This window comes from Electrophorus electricus, chromosome 24, assembly GCF_013358815.1.
Source record: "Electrophorus electricus isolate fEleEle1 chromosome 24, fEleEle1.pri, whole genome shotgun sequence".
Taxonomy (NCBI): domain Eukaryota; kingdom Metazoa; phylum Chordata; class Actinopteri; order Gymnotiformes; family Gymnotidae; genus Electrophorus; species Electrophorus electricus.
The window spans coordinates 4,804,068-4,825,727 of record NC_049558.1 but is presented as its reverse complement, the minus strand read 5'-3'; the positions used below and the strand labels follow the sequence as shown (position 1 = coordinate 4,825,727).

General features: G+C 37.6%; 2 protein-coding genes across 8 annotated transcripts; one reads left to right on the top strand and one right to left on the bottom strand.

Moving 5' to 3' along the window:
• Positions 1-21: 21 nt before the first annotated feature.
• On the bottom strand, positions 22-10,062 carry znf362b (zinc finger protein 362b). Of its 5 annotated transcripts, XM_026998112.2 has the most exons (10): positions 9,985-10,062; positions 8,914-9,001; positions 8,061-8,304; positions 7,748-7,852; positions 6,389-6,421; positions 5,968-6,289; positions 5,451-5,675; positions 5,240-5,318; positions 4,496-4,654; positions 22-3,986 (listed from the first exon to the last, which is right to left on the bottom strand). In XM_026998112.2, exons 2-10 carry the CDS (start codon positions 8,974-8,976, stop codon positions 3,870-3,872), a joined length of 1,347 nt encoding a protein of 448 aa, XP_026853913.2. In that variant the 5' UTR covers positions 8,977-9,001; positions 9,985-10,062; the 3' UTR covers positions 22-3,869. The 5 variants fall into 5 exon arrangements, with proteins under 5 accessions (XP_026853913.2, XP_026853911.2, XP_026853915.2 ...); XM_026998110.2 differs by having other exon boundaries at positions 5,968-6,421; XM_026998114.2 differs by lacking the exon at positions 6,389-6,421.
• si:ch211-112c15.8 (tumor necrosis factor receptor superfamily member 1A) lies at positions 9,753-21,003 on the top strand. Of its 3 annotated transcripts, none has more exons than XM_035522424.1 (10): positions 9,753-9,920; positions 13,879-13,993; positions 15,023-15,148; positions 15,241-15,375; positions 15,600-15,672; positions 17,911-17,963; positions 18,177-18,365; positions 18,563-18,597; positions 18,685-18,799; positions 19,685-21,003. In XM_035522424.1, exons 3-10 carry the CDS (start codon positions 15,091-15,093, stop codon positions 20,014-20,016), a joined length of 990 nt encoding a protein of 329 aa, XP_035378317.1. In that variant the 5' UTR covers positions 9,753-9,920; positions 13,879-13,993; positions 15,023-15,090; the 3' UTR covers positions 20,017-21,003. The 3 variants fall into 3 exon arrangements, with proteins under 3 accessions (XP_035378317.1, XP_035378316.1, XP_026853916.2); XM_035522423.1 differs by lacking the exon at positions 9,753-9,920 and adding an exon at positions 10,177-10,265; XM_026998115.2 differs by lacking the exon at positions 9,753-9,920 and adding an exon at positions 11,060-12,339.
• The last annotated feature ends 657 nt before the right edge of the window (positions 21,004-21,660 follow it).

The following is a 21,660-nucleotide window of genomic DNA, read 5'->3' as shown; positions in this document are numbered from 1 at the left end:
ATCAAACTTTAAAAACTGGGCACACATATAACAGTCTGAGTTTATTAAACAAGATAAAGATACAAAGTGTTCTTGACACTGATATTTTCTAAAGTCATTTTTTCTGTATTGTCTGTGCATATTGAGCCAAATATGAGACTGCAATGCAAGACAAATGAAAAAAAAAGTAAATTTCTAGACATATGTAACAATGCCATACATAATATATGTTAACAGTTCATTAATAACAATTACTGTCAGATAATTCCATGCGGAGGGAAAAAAAAAGAAGACTTAAAACATACTGAAAACATCAGCATCAAGGGGGGGAAAGAAATACAACCGTCATAGAACAATAGTAAAATTAAGGCTTAAGAACAAAAAGATGGATACTAGAAACAAGTACTCAAAATTATTAATAATTGGAAATACAGGTACATAAATGAACAAAGCACAGTATTTAAACCTTGTAATTTGCACTATTAATGAATACATAGTATACTTTATAGTAAATGTACACATCTAATTGGTTTAGGGGGATTTAGACAGGTGATCAACTGGCTAAAGTAATCTGAGTCTTATATTAAAAGCCCTAGTTAGGATGCATTGTTTTATTGCTAAATAGTGTCAACCTATTCATAGGACTAATCTTGTTTTAAAAGAAAATGAAGAGGGGAAAAAAGAAAACTATGGGATGGGAACGCTATGGGAACTATAAATACCCCAAATTTTCGAAAACATCCCGACTAAGGCTTTGATATGCGAACATCCTTGAGCTCTGCAGTATACCTCTCTATAGACGTTTCATAACACACAATGAGAAGATTCTTGTTAGGCCTCACTGAGAGACACTACCAAGTACTCAAAACAACATTCATTAGAGGTTTGCTATGAGAAAGTACACCTTACCTGGCCTGTATATTTTTTAAATGTAGGGAGACATACATTTTCATTTTAAGGAAAAGCTGTAACAGACGGAAACATCAGTTATCTTCTTTAAAAGGAAACACTGGGCTAAATTAAATTGATTATTTTGGTCACATTTACAAGTGTTTTCAAACCGATATTTGTATGAATTGGTAAACCATCACAAAAATTATGGCAATAACATTTGGGAAGGTTCAGGGAGCAAGTTTATGGTCCTATGAAGACAACAAGAAAAAACAGCAATAAAATAAAAATAAGAAAATGTACATATTAATAAAATGTTCTGGCAGTTTCTCAGATGTTCATGAATTAAATAATATGAGCTTAACAAGTGACTGGTATAGTATGACTGAAGACAAAAAAATTGCTATGGACGTAGCTGCATTGTTGCTTGACAACACAAAACGAATGAGACCCACTTAAGTCAAAAGACTAGGTATGCTTCAGTGGATCAGCGAGTGTAATACAACATTTTGGTCTGGTGTGTTTTTTTTCCTTGGAAATATAGCTACTGAACTAACAGAGTTTATACATTTAAAGATGTGTTTAAGCAAAACTGTGTACTTATGTGCAGAATGTCATTTCCAGTAAGCACCTGCACATAAATTTGATGACAGGTTGTCTGGGCCCACTTTCAGAAGTTTTTTTTTTTAATTTTTATTTTTTCTTAAAAGATTAATACTGAATACTACTGTTTTGTACTCCATACTAACCATACTATATACTGCATCACATGTGAAAGCAAAAGAACAGGGATGTGTTGACCCTTTTTACCACCACTCCTCAACAAATACTCCTCAACACTGGCCCAATGGAGCATAAGGTTGCAAAGCACTAAAGGGCCAAATACTCATTTATTTCTTAGGTAATATTACATTGTGCTAATATTCATACTTAAAATCCAGGGCATATCATGTTTTGTAAAAGTATTTTGGGGTAATTTTTCATAGAAATGCAATCCCTTTACAGAATATCTAAACCAAAGTCAATAGTACGGTGAGGTTTTTGTCTGGGGTTCTACCAGCACTCTGGTAACCAGCAGGACAACACTGGTACATATCAAAACTGATTGATCTAAATCAGCCTCCATCTATGGTGACCATTTTTTTAACATTCAAAATTAGTGAGTGGAAGACTCAATTTTAATACTGTTAGAGGATTTTTTTTTTTTTTTCTATTACAATACATTCTGATGTACATTATGAGATAAATTACTTTACTCAGGATACTGGCCTTAGATTTATAGCCACAATGAAGGAGAATCTTGAGTAATTTCTTTGTACATTATACTACTACCCAACTCTGAGCCAAAGAGCTGCTATTTTGACACAACATGCAAATAGGAAAATCATTTTGAGATTTTACCCATGGATCTTTGTAGCAATTTTTCCTTCCCAAATTCATGATTTTTTTAAAATTTACCCTTCTGTAAAAAACAAAAAACAAAACACCCCCCCCCCCAAAAAAAACCCCCAACTCAACAGACCCGTGACTTCCATTCAATTGTCATTTGTCAACATGCTTTGCACTAATGATTTTAGATGGAGGAAACGTAAAGCTTGGCTGAGCACGCACACGTTGGCCAGGGCGTGCGGTTCTGGTTATGACACTTTATACTTGACTAGCACCTCCGTGTCATTACATTGACCCATTAAATGCACAATAGCACAACGCAATTAGTCTGAATAAGTGCTGAGGAAAAAAAGGAAAGCGGTTTGGCTTGACTTACAGGAGGGAGAGCAGAGGAAAACCTAATTGGATTTCCATGACATTGCACAACAGAAAGGATACATCTGTGATGTAATTAAGACAAGCAATTATTTTAGAGAGCACCTGGTCAGACTGGCACTCTTATCTTTGTACAATTTCTATGGGTTCTTCAGAGCCACAATGTTTTTTATGTTTTGTTTTTGTTTTTTAATTTTCAATGTCTTCTAAGACAGTAAAAAAATAAAAAGGACTATTACCACATAACAATGGCCCACAAGATCTGTCCTCTACAAAATCTGGGACCTGACACTAAAATTTATAGTTTAAAGTGCAGGTACAATTTAGTAAAGTTTGTGCATGAGATAGTAAAGCCAGCTCAGAATTCAGCCCTATGCGCTATTCTGGTAACAATACCAAGTTACAGAAACAGCTGACTGTTTCACGCCATTTGCTTCTAGCACTGCTACCTGAACTCTTAGCCATGCTTTACTCCATTGTGTCCACACTTTAAACGGTAAATTCATAAACTAGCTGCTAGGATTCGCAACTTCTGAAATGCCCTTCCCAAAACCATGCTCACCATATAGACAACACATTTAAGCATGACTTGTGATATTACTTTTCATTTTTAACCCAGGATCTGATATCTGTTCATCAAGGGTTAAAGAAGCTTAAAGTGGAGGAATAGTCATTTCCACACGAAGACTGAAACACATACCCTGTAAACCTGATGGCGCCTTAACTAAAATGGCGACAAACTGACAAACACAAAAAGCAGTTCAACTTTCTAAGAGTGATAGCCCAAAGCAAGGCCTTTACTTTCCCGTCTGAAAACCATGCAAGCTTCCGAGCTAAAACCCCAAGGCTGGAAAAGTGCTTAAAGCTTATCTTTGGATGTCTCCCTAGCACACCATCCATGACATAATGTGAGAAGGAGCCAGCAGGGACAAACCTGTTGCCCTGTCCTCGGGATGCATGTCTAGATTCCCATTGAGCCTGGCTCCAGGTGCTGATTCTCCTTGGAGCCCAGGTGCCAAGACTGTAGCCAGTTGAGCAGCTACATGGATCATTAATAAATGGCTAAAATAACAAAGAACATAATAGATATGGTGTCCTTTGAGGACTGAGGGGGGCTGCGTATTCCTGTCTTCTTATTTCTCAACAGAAGAGCAGCCTAGCAGGCACAAACATCCCAAAAAACCCCATGTTTTCCCTTTAAAGAAAGAGAAGGTGAAAAGAGAAGTAGAGGAAGCTCAGATGAGAGAGACACGTATGGGGATACTGGGAGATTCTGTTCTCTGTGGCGAGTGGTGGCTTACGAGGTGCTCCACTACTGTGTGTTTGGACATGTGCTTCATAAGGTAGGTCTCCTGTGAACAGCAAGCAACAACAGGAAACAGGAGATGTGTTAGAAGCCTACTTGCATCACTATTGACATCAAGTTAGAAAAATTGATGAATAAACATGAACAACATATCGACTTAACAATCGTGCGTGAAATTTCCTTGGCAAAAGGCGTGATTTATATTAACCTATAGTGTTCGGTAGCAATAGTGTGTGTCAATGCATGAGTCATTTTCATTTTAGGCACTGTTTCTCCAAATAAATGTTTCCTCACTTTTTCTTACCATTATCATTAGTACACTACAGTACACTACAGTACACATTTCAATTTTATATCATTTGACAGATCAGTACATGTGCTCCCTTGGGAACCAAACCTGTAGATGTTTCCTGCTCCATGCTCCACCAGGTGAGCCTTCTACACATTCTACAACTAAAATGTTACTACTTAATGCAGAAAAATACATTATGACCTGAATTCTGAGGTTTACCCCATTTCCCTGCTTCCAGGGGGGAAAAAAAAGCCAGTACTCACTGATGTGTACGCGCGGCCACACATGCTGCAGCAGTAGGCTTTAGCGTTTTTCACAGCATGTGCTGACAGGTGGATCTGAAGGGAGGCGGAGTCTGTGTAGGCACGGTAGCAATTCGGACACTTGTACGGCTTGTCTTTGTTGTGCTGCCGCTGATGAGACTGGGAAATGAAAGGTATCTTATGACTGCATTTAGCATTCACCATAGTGGAGACCCACTAAAGCCAGAATATACATGCGCTACCGTGCAGTTGACAAGTATTTGGACAGTGACCGTTTTTTTGCTCGTAGGGTTCTATACTCCGGTGCACTGGATTTGAAAAGAAATAATGACATTTTGCATAAAGTCCAAAATGGCTGAACAAGGTAAGAATCTGTTTTAGGACACCAGAAGAAACTGGTAACTGCTTAGTTGTTTGTTGGCCAGCTGTATGTCACTGCATCATCAACTAAATGCCAGTAAAATGGGTTAAAAAATATCAATGTGATTCAATCAGTAAAAACATTAGATTTGTCTAAATCCACTGGAATATGGTAAGGCAAAAGTCTAAACACATTATGACAGAACTACTGTTAGAATAAATACAATCCTGCTAACTCAGGTCTATTTTAAATATATTCCTGTTATTTTGGGTTTATCAGTAATTCTACATCTGTGATCATGCCAGCCCACATTAGACCACTGCCAGACTCTCCCTCAGTCATACCCATCTCCCGCTGGTCATAAACTCAGATCATCCACTCACCTGTAGATTCGAGAGTTGCGTGAATGCTTTTTCACATCCAGGGTGGGCACACTTATATGGCCTGTCCCCAGTGTGGATCCTATTAAAAAAGTAAACACAGCTTTCCATCGTATTCTGACTGCAGATACTGCCCAGTGAGGCAGCGTGCTCTAGTGTGCTTAAATAGATTTTGATTCGAGCTTGATATGCAGCTTCTGCCAGGACCACTGACCTGGTGTGCTGTTGCAGGTGAGACAGCTGGCGGAAGGAGTTCTCACAGTAGGAGCAGTGGTAAGGCTTGATCCCCAAGTGAATGCGGAGGTGCTGCGCTAGGTACGAGGCGTTGGCGAAAGTCTTCGAACAGTGCGGACACTTATGGGCTTTGGCCTCTGTGTGGGACTTGGAATGAATCTGCATCTCTGACTTGTTGAAGAAGGTGAGTGGACACACTTTACACCTGCGGAGAGCACAAGCATCCAAAGGGTCAAGGAAAGGGTGTACATACTGGTGAGCACCCCCACCACCACGATTCAGTAAATGAAGAAAATAACTTGTCTGTTTATCACTATTTAGCCCTGCATGTGTACACATCATATTAACTAGCATATAAGTATTAACTAAACTAAACATGTTTCATGCCAAATTGGCTGCTGTATGTATAATATGCATAGGCAAAGTAACATTTTATAAATTTACACTTATTACGCAGGCGTAATACAGATGAATAATATCTCCATTAACATTCACACCTGTAGGTTTTGCCCTCTTTGGCGATGGTGACGGACTGGTCAGGGCCTGAGGCCAAGATGGGATAGGGTACCACCAGCAGAGGTCCCGTGCTGTTCTCCGCTTTGATCTTCTTGCGGCCGCGCGGGGCCTTGGGCTGTGGGCCCAGCATCCCTGCCAGGCTGCCGCTTTTCACCTGGTCCATGCCAGGGCCATTGGCAAGGCCCGAGATCACGTTCAAGGACGGTGCTCCCCCCAGCCGGTTCTGACTGCTGGACGTAGGCGTGGTGGGGGTCATGGCCTCAGAAGTGCTGTGGGTGTCTGCTCGAGACGATGGTGTCAGGCCTGGCGTTGAAGAGGAAGAACATGGTTGTGTTTCGTAGTTTTTTTTAATGTTCGGGGTGTTTAAATTAGGCTGTCTGATGTTAGCTGTGAGAAACTTACAGAAGGAGTCATGGTACATTTTCAATCCCAAGTCTGTGCACCCAAATGAGATGAACAAAGATTTTGTTTTATCATGCCGTCTATAAATATGATCAATATTATGCACTTATTTATTAATACAAATACAATTATGAAAAATTCTGTATATCTTACTTTGATCCGTCTTTCTTCCTTGAACTCTGTATACATGTAACTTACTTTTTACTATACTGTAGATATTAGTTTGAAATATGAATGCTAATGTCAAACACATCTGGCATATCGATAACCTGTCCATGGGAGTGGCCTTTCTTTTGTATAAATGGTTTGAGGTTTCAAATGTTAAACACGCTGATGAAGGCCTAAGGCTGAAATGTTCATGTCTTGGTAAATGTGTCCTGAATCAAATAAACCATAGCGTATTATACGCGTGCTGTCCGACCACCTGTACTAACTGATTTACTCCACGGATCCAGCATGTCAAAAGTATGTCTTTAAAGAGCAAGGTGAGTGGCATTATTACTTCACACTTCTAATTACTGTTAGCTATTAAGAAATATTAATAATAGCTTTAACTTAATATAGGGATACCTCTATGCACACAATTCTGATGCAGTGCTTATAATAACTCAAATTTCCTGAAAGGCATTTGTTCCCTAAACCATTATCTTTATCTTAAATTGATGTTGAATTTATATCAAGTATGATAGGCATAGACAGAAAGGTGCAAAATAGGTCATTTTTGTAAACTCTGGCAAGTGTAGATACAAATAAATTGCTGGAATTAGTCAAAATAATACCCTCGCTCAGGAAGGTAAAATGGGAGCTCTGGCTGCGGTGCTGCAGAGCTTGCTCTTTGGGCCGGTGGTCGTGGCAGATGTTTACCACCTGTAGGACCCAGCTCTGAGACCTGGGTATGGTTGCCTTCCTCAGCCTTTGCCACACCAATGAAAAGTTACATTAGAAGTTACACTGTTCTTCCTCAAAGAACAATCATCAACCACCCATCAACAAAGTGGAAGTCTGAACACGGAGCTAAAAAGGAAGTGGCTGTTGAGAGTTTGCCTTCATGAATTCCTAGACAGCGCATTCTAACGCACTAACCAACTTTTTGGGACCTGAAGAAGTAGATTTAAAGGACACTGAACAGTTTGTTTATTTGTGCGGGGGGGGGGGGGGGGGGGGGCAGTGGAGAGAAAAAAGGGGGATTTCTCTGATAACGGGGTACAACAGTAATATGTCTAAATATCTGCAAGACATTATATTTGATAATTATTAATAATACCATAAAAAGTGATGTAAGCAAAAATGCCTTTATAAATGTCTGGTTCTGTAAAGTCCTGTAATATTAAAACAGATGAGTTGCGTTGAATGACATACCTGAACGATGGTTTACTCTTGCAGCCTGGTCAACAGCTTGGCGCATATGCCAGTCTTCCCATAATCCTTTAGCCTTCACAGCTGACTTATCATCCATGTTCAAATCTAGATCATCAGGAAGAAAATAAGTATTCAGCATCACACACTACCGTGATACATAAATCATAAATGACATGGGTTAGTAAACATAACATGTTTACATGTATTTATACATGATCCCCTGCTCATACTACCTAAAAACTAACCCTCCTCCTAAACCCACAAAGTCAACCTGGACCTCACTAATAATAGCTCCTTGCCCGATGCCCAGTACCTGCCACTGTGCTGGAGGCTGGGCGAGCGTGTAGGGCGATGTCTGGCTGCGAGTTGTGGGCCTGCAGACCCGGCACCTGCTGCAGCTTGGGGATGGACATCACGTGCTGGCCAGCGTCTGAGGGCGGTGAGGCCACCAGCAGGGTCTGCTGAGAGGGAACAGTGGTGGGTGGCAAAAGCAGAGCTCTGATCTTTTCTGCCATCAGCTGCTCTTTGATCTTGTTGATTAGAACCAGGTTATCCAGCTGTAAGAATCATTTGTTATGCTCAACTGGGGACATGGACATTACTAGGTGAGAAATACTCTACGGTATGGGTGGAGGGACTTTATTGATGTTACATTGTGTTCAACTGGTAACAAAAATTACATTTCACAATATCTGTTGTGGTTCATGGTGGAATATTGTAATAGTGGATAAAAAAGGAAAATGGCACACTAAAATGAGAAACGAGTGCTATATAAATTGACCCCAAACAAAGTCTCAGGTAAATCAGTACATAGTGTACAAACTAAGAATTTGGTTACAAACGTTTTACTTCTGCGGCTCCCTCTAGTGGTATAATTTACCAGAAAGTCTAATTCAAGAAATTCTTGACTGAAATAAGATTAATTTGATTAAAATATAATCATTTGTATGCATGACGTATGGTTGATTTATTATGCAAATGTGATTTAACCACTATTAACTCCATTTAGAATGGATTACCTCAAACGTTTTAATGTGAGCTTCTAAGGAAAAAGTCATAAACGTCAATAATAAATTATACCAATGCTTGGTATAATGTGACTGTTTAAAGTGGCATTATAATATGAATGCAGGATGAATTAGGAAACAAAAAGACAACTCACTCACCTGACCAGGCATGGAGGGCGGTGGTGGCCAGAAATAAGGATTGTTGAACCGGGGCTCTGCCATCCCTTCAACGAACGCAAACCACGGCCTTTGAAAATTAATTGTTAATTGTTTAATTGTCACAACTCAGTGAAGACAATTGTCTAGCTACGTGACTTGTTAAAACGTAATCATACTGGATGCTTTTTAACCAGTGTTTTGCCATTAAAAAAAGAAAAAAAAAGAATCGGCCTTTGAACATATTTATCATTTTAACATTAGGCTATAACAATAAATAGTCAAATCTATCGCTCATGAGAAGCCAACTGCTTCCTTAGTAACATCAGTGGCTGTTAACTAATAAATAAGACTACCAATAAAACCTCAATTGCTGTGGAGTTCACAGGCGCCGTCCCTTGACAGGAATACAAAAGTTGTAAAAGTTTTTTTTTTTTCCAAGTGCGTTTGAAATTCATAGACTACCCATTTCAGAGAAACCTATACTGGTTAAGCGAACGATGTATTTGACTGCGGGACCTCCCGATACCTCCTCCTGTGACTACACACCACAGACGTTCTCAGACAGTTTTACCAAAAAAATTCAGACAAAAGAAAAAACAAAAATGGCAGCCTGTCTTATTTTCATAAGGAAGGGCGCCATATTCTGCAGACCCCAAATGTACACTTAGTTCATGATGAACACCGAGAGCACACAACAAAGCAATGTTTGTGCTAACGTGTGGATTTGTTTACCAAGAATTGCACCTTTGAATTGCCCGGCCCCCTTGAAAAAAAAAATGACACTTCCTACAACAATCATGCCTGCTAAATTGTCTTACAGTTGGTACGCGGTGCCCAGCATTCAGTTTTTCCACCATCCGTCGTTATGACTATCTTATAATACTGGTGTAGCGAATGTGCACAAAAAATAATTTACGAATGCAAACGAAAACGCATTCGCATAATGAAAATTTGGGAGATGTTTAGCTTTCCGCGTAGATAAAAGACAACCAGTCTCCACTCTGCAGGTATGTATTACAATTAATTATTCGTTGTATATTTACAAGGAGGAGTAAAATGTTGTCCACTAACCTTCTATTGCGACTGCAGTTTTCCCTCGCAAGAGGACCTAAATTATCGCTAAAAGAGCTTGATGTTCTTTCTATGTGCCTCCAGATTTCAGAGCTTCCGGGTCACCGGTCGTTTACTTCTGGGTGTTACGCATGAAGGCTCTAACAACGGGAATTTAGATTTTCTCGCAGTAGGGAGTTAAATAATTACAGTTAGGTCTAATGCTAAATTGGATTAACCTTTCACACTCCAGTAATATCGTAAAAATAGTCTCATATGGTGGGATAACGTGAGCTACAAGGGTAAGTCTGCAAGCAGAGCTGAAGTCAGGAGGAGGGATATTAGAAATGTCCGTCACCACCCCCTTAGGCTAAGTGTATTGTTGACAAATGTAATATGCAATTTTTATTGTACCTAAGTTTACGATTTTTTAAAAGACTAGTGCTTCATTAAGTCACCTCTGAATATTATCAATAGTCTTGTTACAGTAGCCTATAAAACCTAAAACAAGTCCTACATAAATGAGATTCTATAGTCATAATCTAAGTTAATGACTAAATTAAAACTTGCCACATCACTGTTTCCCATGTAAAGTAGTTTAAGGGTGGCCTACAAATAACTTGAACTTACTATAAAAATGGTAGATTATCTATCTATTGATATTACAGGTTTGACATTACATTTGTTGCATTGGTAGCTCAGTGGTTAAAGTAATTGACTAGTAATCAGAAGACTGCAAGGACCATCTAATAATAACTATGTTGTAAAAGCTTCAATTCGTATGAATTTACCAATAAACTGTAGCTAAAAGTTTTAAATAGTTCAGTTTCATTTACATTGGTTAAAGCTATTTTTTTGACAAAGGGTATAGTAATGTTATTTAGGAAAATCACTGTGGATATACATTTCACATAGACAAATCCCAGGGATATATTATATTATATTATATTATATTATATTATATTATATTATATTATATTATACCCCTTATTTTGATAACTGTCATGTTTTATGATTTCCTTGAAAGTTGTTACATCTTAACCATGATGAGTCACTCCAGAACTTCATTATTACCACAAGGTTTTGCATAGCCCCAGGGTTACCAGTCTTGATGATCTAATATTACCTATGATCAGTAAAGTGATGTTGAGTACTGAAACAGCATTTTACCTACATGTACCCTTAAAACATTTAAACAGACTGTTATTGTTCCTTAAAGATGGATATAAGATAATCAGGTTATGAGTTTATTGCCGATGTTGGTCAAAGAATGCACAAAAATATTTTACAAATGCAAACGAAGCACATTTGCATAGAGAAATATGTGGAGGTGGTTAGCTTTCCGCATAGCTAAAAGACAACCAGTCTCCACTCTGCAGGTATGTGTAAAATATTTAAATATTTGTTCTATATTGGCAAGGAGTAAAATGTTGCCCACTAACCCTCTATTACAGGTGCAGATTTCCCTTGCAAGAGAACCTAAATAATAGATTAAAAAAACACGTTAAAGTGATATATGCGCCTCCATATAGCCATCTGAGTCACCGGATGCTCACTTATGAGGAATTTTGATTGCACAGGAGTCAAAGGAAGGGTTTTTCTAATGCTATTTTCCTTGCACTGTCTCTTTACACTGCATGTACAGCGTGAAAAATCTGAGGGCTGAAAGTTACATAAGTCTAAAACGAGAGATGCTGATTATTGGGTGCTTGTCTGCAACCACCCATTTCAATGTAGCGATGAAGAGTGCAAATATACAACATCTAGGTCCTGATTTTTAAATCTCCGCTAGATGTCATTATAAGTTACAGTAAAAAAAAAAAAATCTAATATTACCCACACAAAGGAGGATCCATAATCGGAAGTTAGTGACTAATTAAGAACATCCTACAATGACATCCCTTTACAGAGGAACCTGCGGGTTATAGGCTGTGCAACAAAACTAACACTTAAAAAAAGTCTTATCATCTTAACCCCAAATGTACCAAGACTTTACAAAGCCAGTGCTGGAACAGTGGTTAGTTGTTTGACGTGTTTTCCTGTGTCACATTTCTTAGAAGATCTTTTACGTTTCCACTACATAAAATTTTATGTTTTTGAGACTGAACTTCCTGTTATAATAATCTGCCTTTTTGTGGAGGCTCACAACTATAGTGCAGTGAAATTGGAAATATGTGTGTATCTGAGCCTACAATGTAGCAGAAGGGAAACATTTTCCTATTTTTTGGTTGTTTAAAAAAAAAAAAATTCATGTATTTATTTGGTAGTGTTTATAATATATAGACAAATGCGATTGCAGTACATAGTCCTGCTCATGGTCACTGGGAATTTAAAAGGTATCGCTTTATGACCATGTCTTCACTGTGTTTTGTTTTGGTAAGTAGCCTAAAAATCTCAATTTAAACTTGTATATTTGTGCCTTTTGTATAATGTAATTAAAGTATTAGTTTATCTGCAATCCTAAAACTTAAATTAAAAATAGTTACATGTGTGCTTTATACATTATGTAATTAAACTACAAGATGATTAATTTCATTAATTACTCTTAGTCTGCTCTTACTCTACTTTTAGTTATAGAAGCTCATTGTAATCTCCAGTATTTTTGGAAATCTTTTGTTTTCTTCTACAAATCATTCTTATTCACTTCTAAGTCATTTTCATTATGTTCAACAGGCTGAGGCCCAAGTGTGTTGATTATTCTTTAGTGCATATATCTGAAAGTCTGAAGGTTTTTTCCTTGACCCTTTAAGGGGAATCTTAGTGCTAGCTGGATAATTGAATGATGGTTTGTTAAAGTGCCTGTTGCTTCAGAACAAACTGGTAAAATATTGAACATAAAGTTACATTAGGACATTTCATACCAGCTAAGTACCTGCCCTGGCTCTGAATTATAACAACCACCAAGGAAGAGTGTGCTGGGTTGTTTTTCACCTATTTAGAATGCTTAAGAGGTACTACATAAGACAACACTTCCAGCATTTGTTGCCAAATCAAGATTGCCAAGAGAAGCATAGTTAAAGGAAGACTAATCTGAAAAGACTTCTGTGTTAATTCATCAACATGCTATTCCACACCCTTAAAAATTTGGTCTTATTCTAAAATAGGTCTTCTATCCAACCTACAAATCTTTATTTGGATTTTGAAATTGATTTTAAATGGATGCAATCTGCAGTATCTTTGATTTCAGAAAGCACTTCATTCAATGATCTCTGCTTAAATTACACGAACATTGCATACTAGACCCTGATTCTTCATTCAATGGTCCCTCTCAATTTTTATAGCTATGTTCGTGTGCTGAAGCTGCAAACTGAATTGTGCACAGCTTATCTTTCATTGTCAGACTCACAGAAGCCAGAACCATCAGACAACAAAAAGCTCTAGAAGATTGAATGTTTTTTCATTTTAATTTAATTGGTAGATAAATCTCTACTACATTTACTCACAACAGGGCACTGCAGTCTTAGTATGAAAATCATTGTTGATGTACCAGACATTTCATACAAAAAAATCTCAGGAAAGGTTTTATGGTTTCATGCTACTTCTGCTATTATGTTTTTATCTAGGGCAGTGGTTAAGGTGCTTTACTTATAATTGTGAGGTTGCTAGTTCAAGCCACTGTTGGGCCCCTGAGCAAGGCCCTTAACCCTCAATTGCCCAAGTTGTACTTAGTCATAATTATAGGTTTCTTTGGATAAAAGTGTCAGCTAAATTTTATGACTAAAGAAACAACAGTTTTATCTTGGCACAGCTATTGACATTCAACAGAATATAGAATGGTATTATATAGAGTAACAGAGGTTAAAACTGTAAAGAGGGAAATACATTCAATTATGGTACTCATCCATAGGTTTCTGTTTTTTGATTTGCAGTTTCTTGAATGCTGATCAGTTGTGTATGTGCCATTTTTTGCTGCAGACACTTTCTCTGACTGCAACCTGTTTGTGCGAAAGTAAACATAAAATAAAGGACTGTCCAAACATATTGACTCCAAATCAGGTGCTCACTGAGACATCCAAAACATGTTCACCAGGTAAATCTAATGTCTCCTTTTACCTAGAGTGTGTAAAATGAGTAAAAAAACCCCCACTATTTTCTTTGCTGTCCTTCAAATCAAAGCCCTTTTGGGTGCCATGTGTTTCTAAATGGGAACCTTGTCATGTATATCATAAATGTTGATAGTTTCTGGGACTGGGATGGGTGATGAGGAGGGCTAAAGTGCTAATAGCAGCAGTAGTTGCAGAGGCCATGTCTTGATACTTTTTAAGCACCCATCCTTTTCCATGTCCTATACTTCTGCATGGCTTTGCCAGTTTTATCAGCTCCATGGAAGTGTTGATCTCAAGTGTTTCTTGTAGAATAAACATGTTCATAAATAAGCTCCCCAGAAAAAAATGGTTGTGCATGTTACTTCTTCCGTAATTTTTGGTTATGCCTCACCTTAATAATAGCACCAGTTCTGTCAGTTATGGATTCTACTAAAACAAGAGATGCAGCCGTGAAAAGGATTATTGTGCATGTCTGCAACCATACTTTTGGCATAGCTCCTGTCAAATTAATCCCACTCTTCTATTAACTTGTAGCACACTTCCTATAGATCTTGTGAATGCCTATTTTGGCATTTCAGATGCTGTTCCAAATAATCTCACAAGTTTTCTTTAGGATTTGAGTGGCTAAATTTGGTGGCTAGCGTCCCATTGTTCTTTAATCGAGTCATACCCAGATTGAGCCTTAAGCATTGCCACTCTGGAATGTGAGAGTGTCAGTGTTTTGTTGTGTATGGATATAAAGCACAAAAGGCAACATCAGAGTGTGGCCAACAACAGACAGTCTGATTTATTTTTGATACATTCATTCTGGTGCAAATCCAATTGTCAATGAATAACTTGGCCCTACTACTAGTGAACAAGACATCTTTTTGTCTGGAGAGCTTACTGCAACGTATTAATATGAAACATAAATGAGATTTATACACTTCAAAATATAATTTCTTTGTATTTTTCTATCTTATGCTTGTATTGTTTGGTAAATTCATTCTGCTGTTGTAATTCTGGTCATTCAGGCCTTTTTAAGAAGCGTCAATGTAGAAATGGAACTTTGATCTGCGAGAAATGTCCTGAGTGGTCTTACATGGACATTGATAACACTTTAGGGGAGTGTTTGCCTTGCAGTCGGTGTGATCCTTTGGGTGAGTGGAATATTGTTACATGTGATTTTAAGTGTAGTTATTTTATATTTTGGTGTAAAATGAGGTTTGACTGAAATGTTTTGGTTTTACAGAGAATAAGAAGAGTAAAAGTAATTGCACGTCCAAGAGGAACGAGATATGTGGCTGCAAAGGTGGCTTTTACAGAGTGAACAACTCCAACAGTTGGACCTGTATGAACTGTACAAATTGCAAGAACTGTAGCACATGTAAGTCAACGGTCTGTTAGAAAAGAAACCGATTCTGTGACACATTTGAATTTAACATGTCACAAAATGTGAATTTTACTCAATTATTATATTTGTTCACATATGTAATTGAAACAAATAATAAAATAGGTAGACAAAGCTGTCCGCAATCCAACGTATTTAACTTAATGTAACAACATTATACATTGACCGTCTAGGATTTTGTATTTGTCATGGTTCAACAGGCCCTGAATGTAAAGACCACTGTAAACCTTGTGAGTATTTGAATGAAGAGGAAAAATGCATACAATGTATCAAGTAAGACATTTTGTATAATTGTTCAGCATTTTTCACCGTAGCCATTGTGCTTTCTTGTAGTTCTTGTTTTTTTTTGTTTTCTTGTTTGTTTAGTCTTTAGTCTGTTTAGACTTAATTAATTTTAAGTTTCAAAAATGGCCTAAATTTGACTAAGATGAAAACCTTTAGAACTATAACCACTTCAAAAATGAAAATGATTCATTATTTTTGATTCTTCATAGTGAAATCATATAGCATATAGGTTAGTGGGTTGTGGGTTTCCTGCATACAGGAGCATCATTGTCAAAATTTCCTGCCATTTTGCAAAGTTCAGCTCTCCTGCAGAAATTACATAAACCTTTCTCTGAAATATACAGTTACTGTCCCAAACATACTATCACTCGTCTTTAAAATCACTTTTTTTTCAGTCACAGTTAAAATACTAAAATCTTATATATTACAGCCTTTATTGGCATATTTTATGAGCATGTTGACACTAGCTGAAGCTATGTACATGTTTTTTAATCTACATTTTAAATGCATTTGAAAATATTGTTTGTGCTAAAAGAGCAATAGCTAATAAAGTAAATATAAAGAAAATTGATACCCCTGTTTCAATAGGAATTGATACCCCATTGTGGGTAGGCATTGATACCCCATTGTGGGTAGGCATTGATACCACAGGGTGGGTAGGCATTGATACCACAGGGTGGGCAGGCATTGATACCACAGGGTGGCTAGGAATGTGCTTGTAGAATGTGCAATTTAAGGAGAAAATTATAGTGTATAAGACAATGTGCTTAATGCTTGGATGATGAAGAACAGGGCAGTGTCATAAAGCAGGCAGACATCATTAGCATAGGTGAATCCAAGCCCAAAACCAGGTACACAGTAGCAAGGTCAACAACCTGATAAGAAACTTGAAGGAACAGTAAAACTAGAAGAAAAATTGGAAAATGTGAACTAGAAAAAGTGAGGGACACAGTAAGCAAATGTCAGAATAACAGATTTAGATGCATGTTTGAGTACTAATCAAGACTCAGAGCTGCCCCTAAAACAACCTGGGTGAAACAACTGTATATATACAAACACATATTTAGATGAGTGGGGAGCAGATTTGGATGGTTAGGGCTCTAGGTTCCAGGTTGACGCCAGGGTGGATATGCAAGGCCAGGGAGGATAGATGAAGCCGAGGTGAATGGGTGGAGCCAGGTTGGTTGGGTGAAAGAAAAAGGGTGGAATGGAAAAACGCTACCCAATAACTAGCTTCATGAAATATAGATTTATTTACTTGATAGGTGCAAATTTTAAACATATATACACACACTCACTCTATGCATCATGCACATGTTTTTGCCATCATGCCTTTACACGTGTTTTACCTGTTCAGAGAGTAGAGGCACTGACCTATAAACAATCTACTGTTATGAAATTCATTGGTGCTGACTTATCATCCTACAAATAAAACAGTAGCTGATATTATACTTAAACACTTCAGAATCCTCCAGGACGATGCAGACCACATCCTATTTTAATAAGGATCCTCCACTAAGTTCCTACAGACTAGACAAAAACATCAGATTTGCTTGTCAAGAGTGAGATAAATGATCATTCAAATAATTGCTGTGGTACTGTAGCCTGCAACCACTCTAGATGTGCTACATGACAATTTATTACCACAGCCACTAAAATAACTTTTGTTAAAATAACAAAAGGATAAATTGTCATCACCCATCCATCCTCATGCATCACTGCGGGAATTGTCTACTGTATTACTTGTAATAGATGTAATCTGTTTTATATTTGAGAAGCCAAGAGAAGGTTTGCTGATTGGTTTGTTGAACACCTTCAGACCATCAGAATTAAGGAATTGTTGTTTCCAATGGCAAGGCATTTTAATACTAATGGAGACTGCGTTAATTACATATCTGTTTGTATTGCCAGTTGTTGCTCTCTTGGAACTTTAGTACCCCATGAAATGAATGTTATGATTTAAACATCTACCTTTTCATATATAAACTGGCTCTTCCTACTACTAATTCAAAAGCACTTTGCTTGCACAGCTGATGAAGGACCTCTGTCCGAAACATTCTGTTTCTCTGGAAACTGTGTACTTTACTACAATTTTGAATCTCTCTCTCTCTCTCTCTCTCTCTCTCTCTCTCTCTCTCTCTCTCTCTCTCTCTCTTTATATATATATATATATATATATATATATATATATATATATATAATGTAATTTTTTATCTCTCTCTTTAGGCACCAAAGCCAATGCATTGATGAGTCCTGTCAATCATATTTTTGTAAATCAGGTAACATACTAACACAATCTGCCAAACATATTTCACAAACCTTCACATATATTTAAATATATTAAGGACACTGGAAGGCCTTGGAAGGCATTTGTCTAAAATGAATATATACACATAGACAAAACCCACTATATTGTATCTGTTGTATGTTTCAATTATGTAACAGATATCCAGCTGTTATGATATGAATGGTCTTTTGATGTATTTTCATAGACCCTAATCCTGGCTGGCTCCCCCAGAAGTTTGTCATCATCTTGTGCACCCTGCTACCAATGGGGCTTCTTGGTGTCCCCCTCATATACTTTGCATATAGGAGGAGGAAGCTGTGCTGTTTGGACCATGAAAAGAATGATTTACGTGCTGAACATAATAGAAACTTGCCAAATGTACAGGTATTACCTGGTGAGTATGCTTTCTCACTCGTGATGAATTGAACCATTGAAGGGTTTTTCTTTAGGGGAATGTGATGTGTGTGTGTGTATACTATGATATGGTGAACACTGAGTGCAGGTGTTTGTGTGCTGAATATGTGTTGGCTGAAAAATATATGTTCATTTTGGTAAACAGATGCTAACGAAGTTTGTATTTATTGTTTACAGATAAATGTGTTCTACACAACACTCCTTTCCCACTGGTATGTACCATTTCTAACCTTTCATGAGCCACCAATTTAGTATTCTTTATATTTGTAAAATGATCTTTTACTTCTCTGTTTTTAAAGTATGTGAACCCTGAACCCACCAGTGAATTTCCTGAGACCAAACACAAACAAAGACTTCTCAATGTGGCCTGGAGTACCCTGACTGCTCCTCTAATTGCAAATGGGGACACAAAAGGCATAGTATTCTTACATCATGTATTTCTCTAAATATTTTGCATGGAATGCCTCATCACATTTTTAATAGTGCTTAGAGAAACTGCTGTTAGAACTTAGAGTAACTTGGTGTATCAACATGTCCATTATGGCATATTGGGTTTGAGTTGTACTTCCTCCCTCAAATTTAGTCTTAGTTAGTCTTGTGTAGTACAGATAACTTTTAGTTAGTAGTTCAGCACTGTGTTTCAAACTGAAAACACATGCGAGAAACAGTCTTTCCTGTCAACTTGGAGCCTTATCCTTATGTCAATCAGGGGAGTGTTTGTGAAGGTCTCAGCTAAGCTGGAGGCATGCTGATGTCAGGCAGTGATAGGAGGGCTGCGCAGAAGCTGCTAAATCAGATAGGACAGCCCGGTGTGCTCTGACCTATCTACATCTCACACTTCCTGTGGCCTCTCTACACAGTGAAGCAGTTAGCATGAATCTGACTTCTGCAGAAACATGTGAGCATCCTCTTTCCAGAGAGGCCTTATATAAACTGTGTAGGAGGTTCTTCAATATTAGACAAGAATATTTAATTTTGTGGTGTTGATTGTACATCAGTATAGGTCATCTTAAAACCTATAGGAATATTTGGTGTTGTCAGAGTCTAATTAATTACACATGATAATTGTTATCATGTCTAATTAATACCACTTTAATGAAAAATGAAAATGAAAAAATTGATAATCTTGCTTCAATAAATCATAGTAATCTTAATAATCTAGTTTTTTTTTATAACTGAGGTGAATTAGTCTGGCTTTTTGTAAACTCAACCCTCCATACTACACTGTTATAAGCATTCAATAAACAACCACATCAACCACATCAACCACATCAATGAACAAGTATCCTTTTTCCTCAGGGATGGGCAGGTGCGAGATGCCCAAGGAAACATGGTCAGCGCCTGTGCTTTATGCCATCATCAGACAGGTTCCAGTGCGCCGCTGGAAGGAGTTCTTGCGCCTGCTGTCGGTGTCTGATGAGCAGATGGAGAGAGTGGAACTGGAGGCAGGCACCTCCTACCTGGAGCAGCAATACCAGATGCTGCGGCTTTGGAGTCAGAGGTGTGGCGCAGACCTGGAGAACATCTACTGTACACTACACTACATGGATCTTTCAGGCTGTGCGCAGGAACTGCAGGAAAAGCTGCAGCAGCTGCAAAATGCTACGACTGTTGGCCAGGGCACAGTTTAGACTCATACGTTTGTTGTTAATGATGCCTGGATTTTCTCCAGATCCTAATCTTTCAATGCTTTAATGTTCTCAGATACTGTGTATTGTGCAAGTCATGTGCAAGATTTTTCAAAACAACTGAATTTATTGAATGGTTAAGGCAAAAATTATTGGCTTCATTCATTTTTAAGCTACACCAATATAATTTATTTATGTTTCACTAATTCACAGGCTAAAGGTTACTAAGAAAATTAAAGGACAGTAACCCAAATTCATCAAGAAAAAGATTTTGTATCACTCAATTGAAAGAAATAATTATTTTCTTACTGTACATCATGAGGGCAAAATTACAGTATAGTATAGGTTTTATTTTAAAGTAACCTAATTTTGAATTATATAATTAGAAGGGTATTACAAGAAATAGCTAATATTGTACATTAAAATTATGTAAATTGATTAGATTGTAAGAAATTTATTAATTTTAACAATTATAAAATGCAGATTTAATGACCATGTGACCATGGATAAGTACTGTATTACACATTATACTTACACATTATACTACACATTATCACAAGTGTTGAATAATCACCTAGGTGCCATGATGTAGTTGTTTATGTTATGCAGTGATTCATGTATTTCTGCTTATCCAGCAGACGTTTTGTTTGTTGTTTTTGGTTTGGTTTATTAGTTTGTGTTTTCCCAGAACATTTTGACCAAGAGCAAAAAAGTAGGTTTTTTGAAAACCATTAGGGGTTAATATTCAGACATCTGCTGCCACAAACCATGGCATGTGGGTGATGTACGTACGTGACATTTAAAAAGTTCACAGAACATTTTGTATTTAATGTAAGCTATTATTCATATTGAAAGGTAGGCCTTAACGTTTACCAGCTCAAGATATTCATCTGTGGTTGCTGATCTGTTTTTCTGGTATTTTGTGGCGTTTTTACTTGAAGATCATTAGGCTTGTATTTACTTAACTGTGTGTGCTTTTGTGTATTTGGAATAAAGTTAATATACTCTAAATTCAAGTGTGCGTGTGCAGCATTCGTACTCGGTTACAGTATTTGGTGCAGTTCTGAACTGCGCACGGCTTTTGACTGTCCAAAGAGCGGGACTCCCTAGCGGGCGACAGGTAAAAGTCCCGGCATGTACAGTAACGATTACTTGGCAACGTGGTTATACCAGAGTACGGGGAGGAAATTCCCCTTGCTCTTAGGACTAATATCATGTGCTTGAACATTTTTCTTAGCAGGTACATTTCCCTCGCCGTGCACCACAAGAGCAGAACGTCACTGAAACACGTAGCTTAAGGGAGACGTTTTCCACCAAGTCTTTGATGATCTAACGTTGACTTGCAGTTGTAGGTCACTGTGAGTCATTTACCCCTCTTTTCAGTAGGCTATCACAGGTTTAGAATTGTTTTTAATAGATGTTACACCTATTTTTTAAAAAGCGTCAAACCTTTTTCCATCAATTATAACTATCTATATGAGAGTAAACTGAAAAATTAAAAAGTAACGATTCGTTTGAAATATATCGATTAAAACAGAAGTCTATTTTGGCAGTTCAGTACTAAGGTCGTTTGTCGTTTCCATAGCAACCACAAGACACACGAGAGCGTGGATAGTTTCTGAAACGCTAGTTAGCATGTCGGATCGA